The sequence below is a fragment of the Nerophis lumbriciformis genome, linkage group LG09 (assembly GCF_033978685.3).
Source record: "Nerophis lumbriciformis linkage group LG09, RoL_Nlum_v2.1, whole genome shotgun sequence".
Taxonomy (NCBI): Eukaryota; Metazoa; Chordata; class Actinopteri; order Syngnathiformes; family Syngnathidae; genus Nerophis; species Nerophis lumbriciformis.
This window is the reverse complement of record NC_084556.2, coordinates 5681676-5699364: the sequence shown is the minus strand read 5'-3', so window position 1 is coordinate 5699364 and position 17689 is coordinate 5681676. Positions and strand designations below refer to the sequence as shown.

At 40.0% G+C, this 17689-nt stretch overlaps 1 protein-coding gene across 1 annotated transcript in view; it reads left to right on the top strand.

Moving 5' to 3' along the window:
* The window catches only part of tmem248 (transmembrane protein 248), a 33749-nt gene extending 16303 nt beyond the window's left edge, over positions 1-17446 (top strand). Inside the window, exons 3-7 of the mRNA XM_061962752.2 lie at positions 680-968; positions 2910-3060; positions 8033-8216; positions 11618-11761; positions 16441-17446. Of these exons, the coding sequence (XP_061818736.1) occupies positions 680-968; positions 2910-3060; positions 8033-8216; positions 11618-11761; positions 16441-16461 (789 nt within the window). The 3' untranslated portion in view covers positions 16462-17446. The remainder of the gene's footprint in view (positions 1-679; positions 969-2909; positions 3061-8032; positions 8217-11617; positions 11762-16440) is intronic.
* The last annotated feature ends 243 nt before the right edge of the window (positions 17447-17689 follow it).

Sequence of the window (17689 nt, the reverse complement as noted above, 5' to 3'; positions counted from 1 at the left end):
TAGTGACGTCATGCACAAAAAAGTGCACTAATAGCTTGTTTTAAAATGTCTTGTTTAAAATGTCTCTGACAATCTTGCACTTTCTGTTTTGGAAATGACATGAATGTTTGTGCCTCTGCTTAATAACAGTTTAATAAATACAGTTTTGGTCAATTGACTTAGTTGTGATTTCCTTCTCTACCTGAAAGTTTGAAATGAGTATATACTAATGCAGTATGAAGAACATTGTTTTAATGTAGACACATAGAATCATCATACTGCTGTGATTATATGTATCAAGTGTTCATTCAAGGCTAAGGCAAAATATCGAGATATATATCGTGTATCGCGATATGGCCTAAAAATATCGAGATATTAAAAAAAGGCAATATCGCCCTGCCCTAAGCTTAACATAATATTTATGTATGGCATTCATGTGCAGAGCACAGACCTTTTTACATCATATCATTTCAAATATTCAGTATAAATCAATAAGCATGTTAAGTGGGTGTGCATTTCAGCAAGGTGTGTTTTGATGCCACGCAAAAGTGATCAGCGACAGCTATTTTGCTTCAGAGCAATTTAATGGATTATTGTATTACTTATTTTTTTACATTCCTGCTTTTAAACATGCTTATTAATTACCAATGACGACTGTAACCCAGTCCCTAATTTTTATGCCCGCACCTTGCCTCTTTAGGACTGGAACACATTCTTGCTGCGCTTTAACGAACTGGACTTGTGTGTGTCGGAGAACGAGACCATTAAGCACGGCCTCAACGAGTCCACCACGCCCGAGAGCCTGGTGCTGACCAGCGGGCAGGCGCGCTCCAGCACGCAGGTGCCGCTGATCTCCGAGGACCCGGGCTCCGTCAACATCTCGGTGCCCATCACGCTTACGCTGGATCCCCAGCGTCCGTTCGGGGGCTACTCGCGCAACATCACCCATCTGTACGCCGCCGTGCTCGGGCAACAGGTCGGCCTGTTTGGTGAGTTTGAGTTTATTTCGTCAACATGAAACCAAGGCAACCAAAGCATGGTCACAGTTAGGGATGTCCCGATCCGATATTTGCCAATGTATACTAATAAAAGTCTCAATCAATCAATCAAAACACATAGAATCATCATACTGATGTGATTATATGCATCAAGTGTTCATTCAAGGCTAAGGCAAAATATCGAGATATATATCGTGTATCGCAATATGGCCTTAAAATATCGCAATATTAAAAAAAGGCCATATCGCCCAGCCCTAGTTTCAATGATGCCATTTCTGTTTGTCATGTATAATTTTGTCTATTTTGTGTTTATCCTTGAATAAACAGGTCAGTTTCTTGTTACCAACCATTGTGTATTATTCAAACACCCCTAATTCAGCTGGCTAGTTGTTATCAAGGGTACTAAAACCCTTTTCAACATGATTCTGACAACTAAGTAGGCTAAATAACTTTAAACTTTAATACATGCTCGGATAGGCCAGTATCGGTATCGGTATCGGTCAGTATCGGATCGGAAGTGCAAAAACAATATCGGTATCGGATCGGAAGTGCAAAAACCTGGATCGGGACATCCCTAGTCACAGTACAGGGGGCTGCACAGAGGGCCACACACTGAAAAATCAAAGCATAGTTTAATTTTCAAAACCAATACAACATAGACTTCTTTTTTTTAACCTTTAGGGCTCCCCTCAAGCTCGGGAGAGGGTCTCAGTCATAAAAATGTTTAAAAATAAGTTGTGTGTGCATATAGGTGTGTGTATGTATGTATATATATATATATATATATATATATATATATATATATATATATATATATATATATACACACATGTATTCTCACACATACACAACTTATTTTAAAATTTTTATGACTTATTTATTTACTTATAACTTATTATTTAAGTTGTGTGTGTGAGATATATATATATATATATATATATATAAATAAGTTGTGTGTGTGAGATATATATATATATATATATATATATATATAAAATCTCACACACACAACTTATTTTTAAATAATAAGTTAATAAGTAAATAAATAAGTCATAAAAATGTTAAAAAAATAAGTTGTGTATGTGTGTGCGTGAGAATACATGTGTGTGTCTGTGTGTGTGTATATATATATTATATATATATATATATATATATACACACACCTATATGCACACATAACTTATTTTTTAACAGTTTTATGACTGAGATCCTTCCCCGGGACCGAATTTGAGGGGAGCCCTTCAGAGCTATCCGTCGATTATGTTTTTATTATTTTTGTTGGTTGTTTTATGCCTTTTTTGTCAAAAAAAAAATGTTCATATGGCAAACACACAAAATATTTAAAAGTGGAGTTTTTGATGTGAAGTAATTGGAGCCTTGGATAGCTCAATACTTCATAACATTAATTTTGAGTCATTGTTTTTTGAACAACAACAGCTTTAAGGAAAAACAGCCTGCATGGCATCTTTCTGTCATTAGTCAATATTGCAACTTTTTCTTGTATATTTAATCTCTTTACTCTTTTATACCACTTTTTTATGTTTAAAAAAAAAAAATATTTCTTAAATGTTCCACGGGCTGTTAAAAAAATTAGCTGCGGGTCGCACTGTGGACAAGGTGCATTTGAGTCCCAATGACATCAGTGGAAGCATCTCCCCTTATATAATCATAATGGTTCCTTCCATCTAGTTATCACCCTGCATATACCAGGGGCGAGCCTGCCAAGGCAAAAGTACAATGTTGCCCAATTAATTTTTGTCACTTTAAAGTTCAATACTTTGATACACTTCAAAGTAGCCAGTGTGCAGGTTATACAGCAGTAAAAATGTTCCATTCACTGAAAATGATGCCACATGTAGCCATTATTGTCCTATGCCACTTCCCCGTGTTGCCAGCTGTAAATGTTTGTTTCACACGTTTTTGGTGTTTCAGGCCGTGAAGCCCACGAAGAGATCAACATCACGTTCACGCTGCCCGTTTCCTGGAACGCTGACGACTGCATCCTGCACGGCCACTGCGAGCAGGTGGTGTTCAGCACGTGCATGACCATCTCTGCCGCCAGCAATATCTTCCCGGTCACAGTGTGAGTTGGACGGGATCCTCCTACTTTAGGACTATTGCCCTGATTTGTGTACTAGGAAAGCGTAACATGCACTCCCAACTATTTGCATGCAGAACTTCATTGATCCAACACACCAATCCATCATAAGGACTGATGGACGATACGGCCTGAAGCCTATATTGCGATATATATCACAATATATTTTGGTATACTGTAAATAAACAATAGAACCTGTTCAAAATGGGTTACAAAGACTCCAAATATAGCTGATGACAAATACAGGAACATTGCATAATTTACAGTTGTATGATTTTATCAAATTATTATTAATATACTTGTTAAATGTAGTAGTAATATATGGTTACTTTCTGTTCAAACATGGTTCTATCTACAATTCTGTTCAATTGTAATAAGCACTTATTACATTTGCCCCCGTAACCAAATAGTTACAGGGGCAGTGTCGGTCTTACCAATGTTCATACTTAAAGGGGAACATTATCACCAGACCTATGTAAGCGTCAATACATACCTTGATGTTGCAGAAAAAAGACCATATATTTTTTTAACCGATTTCCGAACTCTAAATGGGTGAATTTTGGCGAATTAAACGCCTTTCTATTATTCGCTCTCGGAGCGATGACGTCACGTTGTGACGTCACATCGGGAAGAAATCCGCCATTTTCTCACTTTCGTCGGTGTGTTGTCGGAGGGTGTAACAACACGAACAGGGACGGATTCAAGTTGCACCAGTGGCCCAAAGATGCGAAAGTCGCAAGAAATTGGACGAAATTTGTTCAAAATACGAGGCTGTGGGGAAAGCCGACGAAATGGTCAGTCAGTTGTTCCGCACACTTTACCGACGAAAGCTATGCTACGACAGAGATGGCAAGAATGTGTGGATATCCAAAGCAGATGCTGACATCAACTCCAAAACTGGACAGATCAGCTTTCAGGAAAAGAGAGCGGATGAGGGTATGTCTACAGAATATATTAATTGATGAAAACTTTATTCATTACTCGCGGTTTTACGAATGGGCTGTCTGCACTCTCAAAGTGCATGTTGTTGCCAAATGTATTTCATATGCTGTAAACCTAGTTCATAGTTGTTAGTTTCCTTTAATGCCAAACAAACACATACCAATCGTTGGTTAGAAGGCGATCGCCGAATTCGTCCTCGCTTTCTACCGTGTCGCTGGCTGTCGTGTCGTTTGTCGGTTTCGCTTGCATACGGTTCAAACCGATATGGCTCAATAGCTTCAGTTTCTTCTTCAATTTCGTTTTCGCTACCTGCCTCCACACTACAACCATCCGTTTCAATACATGCGTAATCTGTTGAATCGCTTAAGCCGCTGAAATCCGAGTCTGAATCCGAGCTAATGTCGCTATATCTTGCTGTTCTATCCGCCATGTTTGTTTGTATTGGCATCACTGTGTGACGTCACAGGAAAATGGACGGGTGTATATAACGATGGTTAAAATCAGGCACTTTGAAGCTTTTTTTAGGGATATTGCTTAATGGGTAAAATTTTGAAAAAAAACTTCAAAAAATAAAATAAGCCACTGGGAATTGATTTTTAATGGTTTTAACCCTTCTGAAATTGTGATAATGTTCCCCTTTAAAATTTGCAGGATCATTAAATGTAATGTGACAAAAAACAGGATGGTGGTGTAACAATATCAATTAATATTCAAATAATTTCCTTATTCCCTTTTATGACTGTACATACAAAATGTATAATAGTCAATGGTGCAAAACAACAAAAGCACAAACTACTATTGGTTTTTATTTCCCTAATATATAAACAATAACAAACCACAGAAACGATTAATCAATTACAAAAAATATTGACGTAATCCCTGTCGTATTTACCATATAATGGTATTGGTATTCTTACTGTCGATCAGATCAAATCAAATCAACTTTATTTATAAAGCACATTTAAAATTTACCACAGGGGTAGCCAAAGTGCTGTTACAGGGCAGGTTAAAAGATAATACGAGAACGAGCAAACACAACACAACACAAACAGAGCACGATAAAAAAATAAATAACTAAAATAAATAGAACATAAAAACAGGTTCACAGCAGGTGTATTATGGGGCGCCATAGCAGGATGGATATCACTCAGTGTTAAAAGCCATGGAATAAAAGTATGTTTTTAAGAGAGATTTAAAAACAGGAAGAGAGGAGGCCTGTCTAACACTCAGAGGTAGGTCGTTTCAGAGCTTGGGAGCAGCAGCGGCGAAAGCTCTGTCACCTCTAAGCTTCAGCCTTGTGTCAGGGACCGTCAGTTGCAGCTGATCGGCTGATCTTACGGATCGGGTGGGGCAGTAAGGCTGAAGGACGTTGGAGCGAGGTTGTTTAGACATTTAAAAACAAATAGAAGGAGTTTAAAATTGATTCGGTAACGCACAGGGAGCCAGTGAAGGGACGCTAATATAGGGGGTGATGTGCTCACGTCTGCGGGTCTGTGTTAGCAGACGAGCAGCAGAGTTCTGCACGAGCTGCAGGCGGGCCAGGGAGGCCTGGCTAATGCCTACATACAGGGCATTGCAGTAGTCTAAACGAGTCGAGATAAAGGCGTGGATTAATTTCTCGAGATCATGCCCTGATAGAAGCGGTTTCACTTTCGCTATTTGGCGTAATTGATAAAAGCTTTTTTGTATGACGCTGCTGATTTGTTTTTGTCGATATTTGTATTGATCTGCCCACCCCTGTTTACATTCAAGCGCTTCAGCTTAGCTATGTTTTTTTGTATCCTCCTACCGTCCAACAGTGTGTTTGTTGCATGTTTAGCTATTAATTGTGCTCTAGTCCTCCAGTGTTAATAATACATGCAAGAAACAGTTTATTTTTCTGCCATGGAGGCGGAAATTAGTGATTTGGTAGTTGCACTGTGGAGGGACATTAGCAACTGGCTCGCTAGCAAGGATGCTCTATTGCGTTGACACTTGGTTCGCTTGTTGTCAAATTTGTGGCACACAGCTAGAATGTGTCATCAACATGCATTATCATGATATAACGACAGCATTAAAAGCTCAATGGTCGGCCAAATTGATATTATTTATATAGTTTACAAGCGGTAGAAAATGGATGGGTGGATAAATCGCGCAACTCTAATCATACATAATTAGTTTTGAAGCAAAACAGATTGGACTGACCTAACAGTAGAGGGGGGAACTAATACAAGTGTTGCTGTTTAAACGGGCTGCTGTAGCTATAGATATAGTAAATAGGGTGATAGAGGGCTTGTGAATCAGATGATGGGTGAAATGACAGAAGTGTGGTTCCCCAAGCTGGTGAAGTTATCGTGTTTCTGCATTTTTGCTACAATTATTATAGTATATATATATATATACAGGTAAAAGCCAGTAAATTAGAATATTTTGAAAAACTTGATTTATTTCAGTAATTGCATTCAAAAGGTGTAACTTGTACATTATATTTATTCATTGCACACAGACTGATGCATTCAAATGTTTATTTCATTTAATTTTGATGATTTGAAGTGGCAACAAATGAAAATCCAAAATTCCGTGTGTCACAAAATTAGAATATTACTTAAGGCTAATACAAAAAAGGGATTTTTAGAAATGTTGGCCAACTGAAAAGTATGAAAATGAAAAATATGAGCATGTACAATACTCAATACTTGGTTGGAGCTCCTTTTGCCACAATTACTGCGTTAATGCGGCGTGGCATGGAGTCGATGAGTTTCTGGCACTGCTCAGGTGTTATGAGAGCCCAGGTTGCTCTGATAGTGGCCTTCAACTCTTCTGCGTTTTTGGGTCTGGCATTCTGCATCTTCCTTTTCACAATACCCCACAGATTTTCTATGGGGCTAAGGTCAGGGGAGTTGGCGGGCCAATTTAGAACAGAAATACCATGGTCCGTAAACCAGGCACGGGTAGATTTTGCGCTGTGTGCAGGCGCCAAGTCCTGTTGGAACTTGAAATCTCCATCTCCATAGAGCAGGTCAGCAGCAGGAAGCATGAAGTGCTCTAAAACTTGCTGGTAGACGGCTGCGTTGACCCTGGATCTCAGGAAACAGAGTGGACCGACACCAGCAGATGACATGGCACCCCAAACCATCACCCAACCATGCAAATTTTGCATTTCCTTTGGAAATCGAGGTCCCAGAGTCTGGAGGAAGACAGGAGAGGCACAGGATCCACGTTGCCTGAAGTCTAGTGTAAAGTTTCCACCATCAGTGATGGTTTGGGGTGCCATGTCATCTGCTGGTGTCGGTCCACTCTGTTTCCTGAGATCCAGGGTCAACGCAGCCGTCTACCAGCAAGTTTTAGAGCACTTCATGCTTCCTGCTGCTGACCTGCTCTATGGAGATGGAGATGTCAAGTTCCAACAGGACTTGGCGCCTGCACACAGCGCAAAATCTACCCGTGCCTGGTTTACGGACCATGGTATTTCTGTTCTAAATTGGCCCGCCAACTCCCCTGACCTTAGCCCCATAGAAAATCTGTGGGGTATTGTGAAAAGGAAGATGCAGAATGCCAGACCCAAAAACGCAGAAGAGTTGAAGGCCACTATCAGAGCAACCTGGGCTCTCATAACACCTGAGCAGTGCCAGAAACTCATCGACTCCATGCCACGCCGCATTAACGCAGTAATTGAGGCAAAAGGAGCTCCAACCAAGTATTGAGTATTGTACATGCTCATATTTTTCATTTTCATACTTTTCAGTTGGCCAACATTTCTAAAAATCCCTTTTTTGTATTAGCCTTAAGTAATATTCTAATTTTGTGACACACGGAATTTTGGATTTTCATTTGTTGCCACTTCAAATCATCAAAATTAAATGAAATAAACATTTGAATGCATCAGTCTGTGTGCAATGAATAAATATAATGTACAAGTTACACCTTTTGAATGCAATTACTGAAATAAATCAAGTTTTTCAAAATATTCTAATTTACTGGCTTTTACCTGTATATATTATATAATGTAATAATAATAATTTTTTTTTTTTTGCAGTCAGCCGCCACACTGCATGCCAGAGACGTACACCAACGCCACCTCCTGGTATAAGGTCTTTACCACGGTGCGGGACTCGGACACCAAGTACAGCCAGGACTACAACCCCTTCTGGTGCTACAAGGGCGCCATCGGCAAGGTGTACCACGCCCTCAACCCCAAACTCACCGTCATCGTGCCCGATGTAAGCTCATCACTCGTCATCTAGGGCTGGAGAATTTCGCTAAATTTTTAATCTAGATTTCGGTTTCTCACGGTCATAAAAATATTATAATCAAGAAAAACGACGAGCAATGAGCATGCAGTTTCCTAAGCTTGTGCCGGTGAAACGGATGAGGAGCCAATTAGTGAAAAAAAGAGCGCATTCCCTAGAAGTTTGGGATGTCACGATCAGGGTTTCCCCTACATTGCCACTATATACGTGGCGGTGGGGGCATGGCTATGGGCGTGGTCAATATGACATCAACATATACAGTCGTGGTCAAAAGTTTACATACACTTGCAAAGAACATAATGTCATGGCTGTCTTGAGTTTCTAATAATTTCTACAACTCTTATTTTTTTGTGATAGAGTGACTGGAGCACATACTTGTTTGTCACAAAAAACATTCATGAAGTTTGGTTTTTTTTATTAATTTATTATGGGTCTACTGAAAATATACATTCAGCAATGTTAATATTTGGTTACATGTCCCTTGGCAAGTTTCACTGCAATAAGGCGCTTTTGGTAGCCATCCACAAGCTTCTGGTTGAATTTTTGACCACTCTTCTTGACAAAATTGGTGCAGTTCAGCTAAATTTGTTGGTTTTCTGACATGGACTTGTTTCTTCAGCATTGTCCACACGTTTAAGTCAGGACTTTGGGAAGGCCATTCTAAAACCTTATTTCTAGCTGGGTATTGTGGCCAAAGAGCTCAATTTTTGTTTCATCTGACATCACGTGGACAAAGATAAGACCTTCTGGAGGAAGGTTCTGTGGTCAGATGAAACAAAAATTGAGCTGTTTGGCCACAATTCCCAGCAATATGTTTGGAGGAGAAAAGGTGAGGCCGTTAATCCCAGGAACACCATTCCTACCGTAAAGCATGGTGGTGGTAGTATTATGCTCTGGGCCTGTTTTGCTGCCAATGGAACTGATGCTTTACAGAGAGTAAATGGGACAATGAAAAAGGAGGATTACCTCCAAATTCTTCAGGACAACCTAAAATCTTCTGCCCTGAGGTTAGGTCTTGGGCGCAGTTGGGTGTTCCAACAAGACAATGACCCCAAACACACGTCAAAAGTGGTAAAGGAATGGCTAAAACAGGCTAGAATTAAGGTTTTAGAATGGGCTTCCCAAAGTCCTGACTTAAACGTGTAGACAATGCTGAAGAAACAAGTCCATGTCAGAAAACCAACAAATTTAGCTGAATTGCACCAATTTTGTCAAGAGGAGTGGTCAAAAATTCAACCAGAAGCTTGTGGATGGCTACCAAAGCGCCTTATTGCAGTAAAACTTGCCAAGGGACATGTAAGCAAATATTAACATTGCTGTATGTATACTTTTGACCCAGCAGATTTGCTCACATTTTCAGTAGACCCATAATAAATCAAAAGGTAAAATGGAATTCAAAAAAATTCAAACAAACTTTTTTTTTTCTTGTCATTTAAATGTATTATTATTTTTTTCCTTGTATGTTACCATTTTATATCCGGTTGTTCTTTTGAATTATATTTCAAGTTGAGTTTCGGTGGTACATAACAACTCGTTTTTTTTTAAATTAATGAATAATCACGTACTTAATCGTGATTTCAATATGAATAAAAAAAATTATCGTAATTATAATTTTTGCCATAATCGTCCAGCCCTGGCATTATCCTAGCTTTCTGAAAGATATACAGGTAAAAGCCAGTAAATTAGAATATTTTGAAAAACTTGATTTATTTCAGTAATTGCATTCAAAAGGTGTAACTTGTACATTATATTTATTCATTGCACACAGACTGATGCATTCAAATGTTTATTTCATTTAATTTTGATGATTTGAAGTGGCAACAAATGAAAATCCAAAATTCCGTGTGTCACAAAATTAGAATATTACTTAAGGCTAATACAAAAAAGGGATTTTTAGAAATGTTGGCCAACTGAAAAGTATGAAAATGAAAAATATGAGCATGTACAATACTCAATACTTGGTTGGAGGTCCTTTTGCCTCAATTACTGCGTTAATGGGGCGTGGCATGGAGTCGATGAGTTTCTGGCACTGCTCAGGTGTTATGAGAGCCCAGGTTGCTCTGATAGTGGCCTTCAACTCTTCTGCGTTTTTGGGTCTGGCATTCTGCATCTTCCTTTTCACAATACCCCACAGATTTTCTATGGGGCTAAGGTCAGGGGAGTTGGCGGGCCAATTTAGAACAGAAATACCATGGTCCGTAAACCAGGCACGGGTAGATTTTGCGCTGTGTGCAGGCGCCAAGTCCTGTTGGAACTTGACATCTCCATCTCCATAGAGCAGGTCAGCAGCAGGAAGCATGAAGTGCTCTAAAACTTGCTGGTAGACGGCTGCGTTGACCCTGGATCTCAGGAAACAGAGTGGACCGACACCAGCAGATGACATGGCACCCCAAACCATCACTGATGGTGGAAACTTTACACTAGACTTCAGGCAACGTGGATCCTGTGCCTCTCCTGTCTTCCTCCAGACTCTGGGACCTCGATTTCCAAAGGAAATGCAAAATTTGCATGGTTGGGTGATGGTTTGGGGTGCCATGTCATCTGCTGGTGTCGGTCCACTCTGTTTCCTGAGATCCAGGGTCAACGCAGCCGTCTACCAGCAAGTTTTAGAGCACTTCATGCTTCCTGCTGCTGACCTGCTCTATGGAGATGGAGATTTCAAGTTCCAACAGGACTTGGCGCCTGCACACAGCGCAAAATCTTCCCGTGCCTGGTTTACGGACCATGGTATTTCTGTTCTAAATTGGCCCGCCAACTCCCCTGACCTTAGCCCCATAGAAAATCTGTGGGGTATTGTGAAAAGGAAGATGCAGAATGCCAGACCCAAAAACGCAGAAGAGTTGAAGCCCACTATCAGAGCAACCTGGGCTCTCATAACACCTGAGCAGTGCCAGAAACTCATCGACTCCATGCCACGCCGCATTAACGCAGTAATTGAGGCAAAAGGAGCTCCAACCAAGTATTGAGTATTGTACATGCTCATATTTTTCATTTTCATACTTTTCAGTTGGCCAACATTTCTAAAAATCCCTTTTTTGTATTAGCCTTAAGTAATATTCTAATTTTGTGACACACGAAATTTTGGATTTTCATTTGTTGCCACTTCAAATCATCAAAATTAAATGAAATAAACATTTGAATGCATCAGTCTGTGTGCAATGAATAAATATAATGTACAAGTTACACCTTTTGAATGCAATTACTGAAATAAATCAAGTTTTTCAAAATATTCTAATTTACTGGCTTTTACCTGTAGTCGCAAGCAAAACAATAGGGACACTTTGTCTTGTTATCCAATGAGAATGTGTCCCTAAAACTTTTGACATCCACACAGTGTAGAAAAGTGATAGCTTAGCCTTTTTTCTCACCAGGATGACCGCTCCCTCATCAACCTCCACCTGATGCACACGAGCTACTTCCTGTTCGTCATGGTCATCACTATGTTCTGCTATGCGGTCATCAAGGGCAGGCCTGGCAAAGTGCGGCAAAGCAGCCCTGACTTCTTCCCCGAAAAGGTACAGCCGCCATTGTGCATCTACGCTTGTCACTCTGCGCTAACGGGCGTCACATCGCACACTTGCAACATTAGGTTGACTCTTAACCAGGGGTGTCCAAACTTCGGCCCGCTGGCGTATTACGTTTGGCCCACGGGAAAATCATGAACGTGTTAATAGGAAACTGGCCCGCGGGGTACCTCCAACTTAATGCCCCCCATCTTGTGTACACAGTGAGCAACTCCGGTTACATTTTTACATATGACCCAATCCACACAACCTTTCAAACTCACGGCGCAACAAAACTAACACAAAAAGTCAACACACATGGTCCATACTTGCCAACCCTCCCGATTTTCCCAGGAGACTCCCGAATTTCAGTTTCGTTTCAAGTTTCGTTTCAAGTTTATTCACAATACCATATAACAAATACAATAGTAGTAAAATATCATCATTTAAAGATGTTGGTACGTGAAAGGGTCCCCCAAATAAGCTAGAAGAAGCTTTTGACAGGGGGTCCAGAGGATAGAATATACATGAAATGATGGAATATACATGGAATGATGGAACATGGTAGCAAGTACAACAACAAAAAACAAAACAAAAAACAACGCTATATAATTAACACAAGATAATAGTACTAAAGCAAGCATACACATACATACATACATTCATTCAACCATGCAAAACCCAACAGTAGTCTACCCTACATGAGGCATTAAATATAGGTGGTTAATAGATAAGTTTTTAGTTTATTTTTGAAGTTGGAGAATGGATACAGCATCTTGAGGCTCTCATTAAGCCGGTTCCAAATCTTTGGTCCCCTGCATACAACACTTCGAGCGGTACAATCCAGTAAACGATGTTTCCCTGATATCAAATCTAAGTTACGAGTGTTGTGGGCATGCTGGGGATGGTAGATAGGAACCAAGCTACAGAGCCTTAAATTCAGCCTGTAAATGACTTGATAGGTTAAACAAGCATTTTGATAAATATTGAACTCTGTCAGTCTTAAGAGATGATAATTATGGAATAGATGTCGAGTGGGGGCATTAAACTTGGACCATGACAGGGCCCGTATGATTTTCTTTTGCATAGATTCTAATTTGTGGAGGTAGGTAGGGAAGGTGTTACACCAGATGACATTACAGTAGTTTAGATGTGGTTCAAAGAGAGTTTTATATAGGGTGAGTAGAGCATAAAGAGGAAGATAATAACGAAGGTGAAAGAACAGGCCAACATATTTGGATAATTTGTTTCTAATGTGACATTTGAAATTGAGGTATTCGTCAATGATGACCCCCAGGAATTTTGTGGAGTACACTCTCTGTATTTCCTGCCCATTGATGTTGATATGGCAGTGCTCAGTATTTGTCCGGTTTTTATTAGAACGAAATAGAATAAAATTTGTTTTATTTACATTAAGTGAGAGCTTATTGCATTTGAACCAGGAATCTACTTTCACAAGCTCTGAATTGACAGTTACTTGTAGATCGTGTAGGCTCCTGTGTGAGGTAAACAAATTTGTATCGTCAGCAAAAATTATTTTATGAAAAGTTTCGGAGGAGTTTACAAAATCATTTATGTATAGGATAAAAAGGAGAGGCCCCAAGATGGATCCCTGGGGAACCCCATAATTTATGGTCATACAGGGTGAATTGTGATCATTGACGCATACACATTGCTGCCTTCCGTATAGGTAAGAGCGGAACCAATCGAGAGGTACCCCTCTGACACCATAGTGATATAGTTTATACAATAAGATCTCAAAGTCTATTGTGTCAAAGGCCTTGGATAGATCCAAAAAAATGCCAATACCGCAGATTTTCGGCAGTGCCCCTCCCGAAAATCCCCCGGGGCAACCATTCTCCCCCGAATTTCTCCCGATTTCCACTCAGACAACAATATTGGGGGAATGCCTTAAAGGCACTGCCTTTGCGTGCCGGCCCAATCACATAACATCTACGGCTTTTCACACACACAAGCGAATGCAAGGCATACTTGGTGAACAGCCGTACAGGTCACACTGAGTGTGGCCGTATAAACAACTTTAACACTGTTACAAATATGCGCCACACTGTGAACCCACACCAAACAAGAATGACAAACACATTTCGGGAGAACATCCGCACCGTAACACAACAGAACAAATACCCAGAACCCCTTGCAGCACTAACTCTTCCGGGACACTACAATAACCCCAATCCCGCCCACCTCAACCTCCTCATGGGAGAGCATGTCCCAAATTCCAAGCTGCTGTTTTGAGAGGCATGTTAAAAAAAAGAATGCACTTTGTGACTTCAATAATAAATATGGCAGTGCCATGTTGGCACTTTTTTCCCCCATAACTTGAGTTGATTTATTTTGGAAAACCTTGTTACATTGTTTAATGCATCCAGCGGGGCATCACAACAAAATTAGGCATAATAATGTGTTAATTCCACGACTGTATGTATCGGTATCGGTTGATATCGGAATCGGTAATTAAGAGTTGGACAATATCGGAAAGTTGGATATCGGCAAAAAAGCCATTATCGGACATCCCTACTTAATATCCAATTATATTAATGATTAATTATATATCCTTTATGTGAATATATTATGTATAAATATATCAATATATACACATATCTAAAGTATGTATAGCCTTACTTATACTGTGTGTGTATATATAGTTACTTTACATGCTTTCTGCCCCCAGCCAAGTTGTATTAGCCCAATGTGGCCCCCCAGTTAAAAAGTTTGGACACCCCTGATCTTAACATTAGCAACACTAGCATAGCTGAGTGCGCTCATACTTGCCAACCCTCCCGGATTTTCCGGGAGACTCCCGAAATTCAGCGGCTCTCCCGAAAACCCCCCCGAGACAAATTTTCTCCCGAAATTCAGGCGGAGCTGGAGGCCACGCCCCCTCCAGCTCCATGCGGACCCGAGTGACGTGTCGACAGCGGCCAGCCTGTTCTCACGTCCGCTTTCCCACAATATAAACAGCATGCCTGCCCGATCACGTTATAACTGTAGAATGATGGAGGGCGAGTTCTTGGTTTCTTATGTGGGTTTATTGTTAGGCAGTTTCATTAACGTCCTCCCAGCGCAGTAACAACACACAACAACAGCAGTCACGTTTTCGTCTACCGTAAAGCAGTTCGTCTGCCGTAAACAGCAATGTTGTGACACTCTTAAACAGGACAATACTGCCATCTACTGTACATGCATATGTGACAATAACATCTACGGCTTTTAGAGAGTGCAGTGAACAACTGCTATACTATATATATATATATATATATATATATATATATATATAACACTTTCCCAAAGACAACATCCTAAGAAAAGTATTCAACAAGAACAACATTAAATTGAGCTACAGCTGCATGAACAATATACGACAAATCATCTCAAACCACAACAAAACAATTGCAAATGAGCCGTCGGCCCTCAGACAGAACGACTCCAAAACCAACAAAGGATGTAATTGTCGAAAGAAACCTGATTGCCCTCTCAACGGGGGGTGCTTACAAACATCAGTTGTCTACCAATCTAAGGTAATACGCAAGGACATTAACACATCCGACACATATGTAGGATTAACCGAGGGAGAATTCAAAACCAGATGGAACAATCACAAGGCTTCTTTCAGGAACAAAAACCTGCGAAATACCACAGAACTCAGCAAACACATTTGGGACCTCAAAGACAATAATGTTGAATATTCAATAACATGGTAAATTCTTGCATCCAGCACACCTTACAATAGTGGTAATAAAAGATGCAACCTATGCTTGAAAGAGAAACTGTTTATTATTTACCGTCCAGACCTGTCATCCCTCAACAAGCGCAGCGAAATTGTAACAACATGCCGCCACAGACGGAAACACCTCCTAGGTAACACATGAGCCAATCACCACGCCCCTAGGCCAGCCTGTACCCACCCACTCTGTGCCCTATATAAACCATGGTATGCGAATGCTCCCATTAAAATCTCCTGACGATTGAGGGTACCCCCCCTCATAAAACAGGCCTGTAGAGATGAAATAGTCTTGTGATTTTTTCCCACACATACATATATATATATATATATATATATATATATATATATATATATATATATATATATATATATATATATATATATATATATATATATAGCTAGAATTCACTGAAAGTCAAGTATTTCATATATATGAATATATATATGAAATACTTGAGTGTATATATATATATATATATATATATATATATATATATATATATATATATAATATATGTGTGTGGGGAAAAAAATCACAAGACTATTTCATCTCTACAGGCCTGTTTCATGAGGGGGGGGTACCCTCAATCGTCAGGAGATTTATTTTTATTTATATATATATATATATATATATATATGAAATACTTGATTTGGTGAATTCTAGCTGTACGGTAAATATACTCCTCCCCTCTTAACCACGCTCCCAACCACGCCCCCCCTCCCCACCCCCACCTCCCGAAATCAGAGGTCTCAAGGTTGGCAAGTATGAGTGCGCTATAATGCTTGGTCAGCCTATTCACCGACGAAAAAGGAAAAAGTTCAAACTTGTCAAGGTTTATTTTAACACGTGCAGTGAAGCCTGCCTTTTCACATGTTCACCTTTTTGTTTAAATTAATAATTCTGTTGGAATTAAGCTGCGCTTCAACCCATCGTTTTGTCTTGCAGGTGGCTCTGTCAGAAGGTTAATCGGGCGGTACGAGAAGATCAGTTGTAAGACCGGTTCTAAACAAAGACCCAGGGACAAGCACTCGGTTGCCTGTTGGTCTCTGTGCGGACTTTAAAGTTGAAGAAGAAGAAAGACAAAAGAGCTCGGCGAATGATTGAACTCCTCCTCGCAATGTTGGGATTATCCAACCAAAGATACAAGTGCCTGCATCCGTGGTGTACATACGATGTAGGAACCTTTTTGTGTTGTCATTGTTGCTAATAACAATTGATTTGCCATATCACAACATGCAGTACCACACAGCTGCCCACCTTAAAGACGATTGACACATTCATCCATACAATCCGGCTCGCTTGCTTACCTCCATCTGTTCACCACCCGCCTAGACGGGGTGCAGGAGCAGGGCACGAAACGGAGAAGACCGATTAATGTACTTTTTCTTTATTTTAAAGGAGTCCAAGCAGTGCTGAGCGACTAACAATAGCAACAATGCGAGTTCAGGCTCAACTGGTAGCGTTTGTTTGTTTGTTTTTGTTTTAATTAGCAGGCTACTTCCTGGGTGCTTCAGACCGACGTACAAATAGTAACGACAAAATAATGGGTTCTTCCTTAGCCCTGAAGTTCGAGCCAAATATATATTTTTTTAACGTAAATCTTGTTCATCCGTCTTTGTTTTTCTTTTAGCATTAACACGTCCGTTTCTTAATGACGGCAATGAGCCAGAGCTGGGTTTTTTGTTTTTTTTCGCCCAAAGTCTTTGGAGAAACCTTACAAATTGTCAGACGGCGCCACTCAAATAATAGTCACTGCAAATAAATCCACCTGTGCATCATCACCAAACACAACGATGTGAGTATTCATCATCAATATTGACTGATTTCACTTCTTGAATTGAAAAGCGGCATTGAGATGCTCGGAAGTTGTTTTGTTTTTCCTGACTGTTTTTTTTTTTTTTTAGCAAGCGGGCTACTTGTTGACGGAGGCAGAATAGAACAGCAATCTGCTCTATTACCGTATTTTCCGCACTATAAGGCGCACCGGATTATTAGCCGCACCTTCTATGAATTACATATTTCATAATTTTGTCCACCAATAAGCCGCCCCGGACTATAAGCCGCGCCTACGCTGCGCTAAAGTGAATGTCAAAAAAACGCTGCGCTAAAGTGAATGTCAAAAAAACAGTCAGATAGTTCAGTCAAACTTTAATAATATATTGAAAACCAGCGTTCTAACAACTCTGTCCCAAAA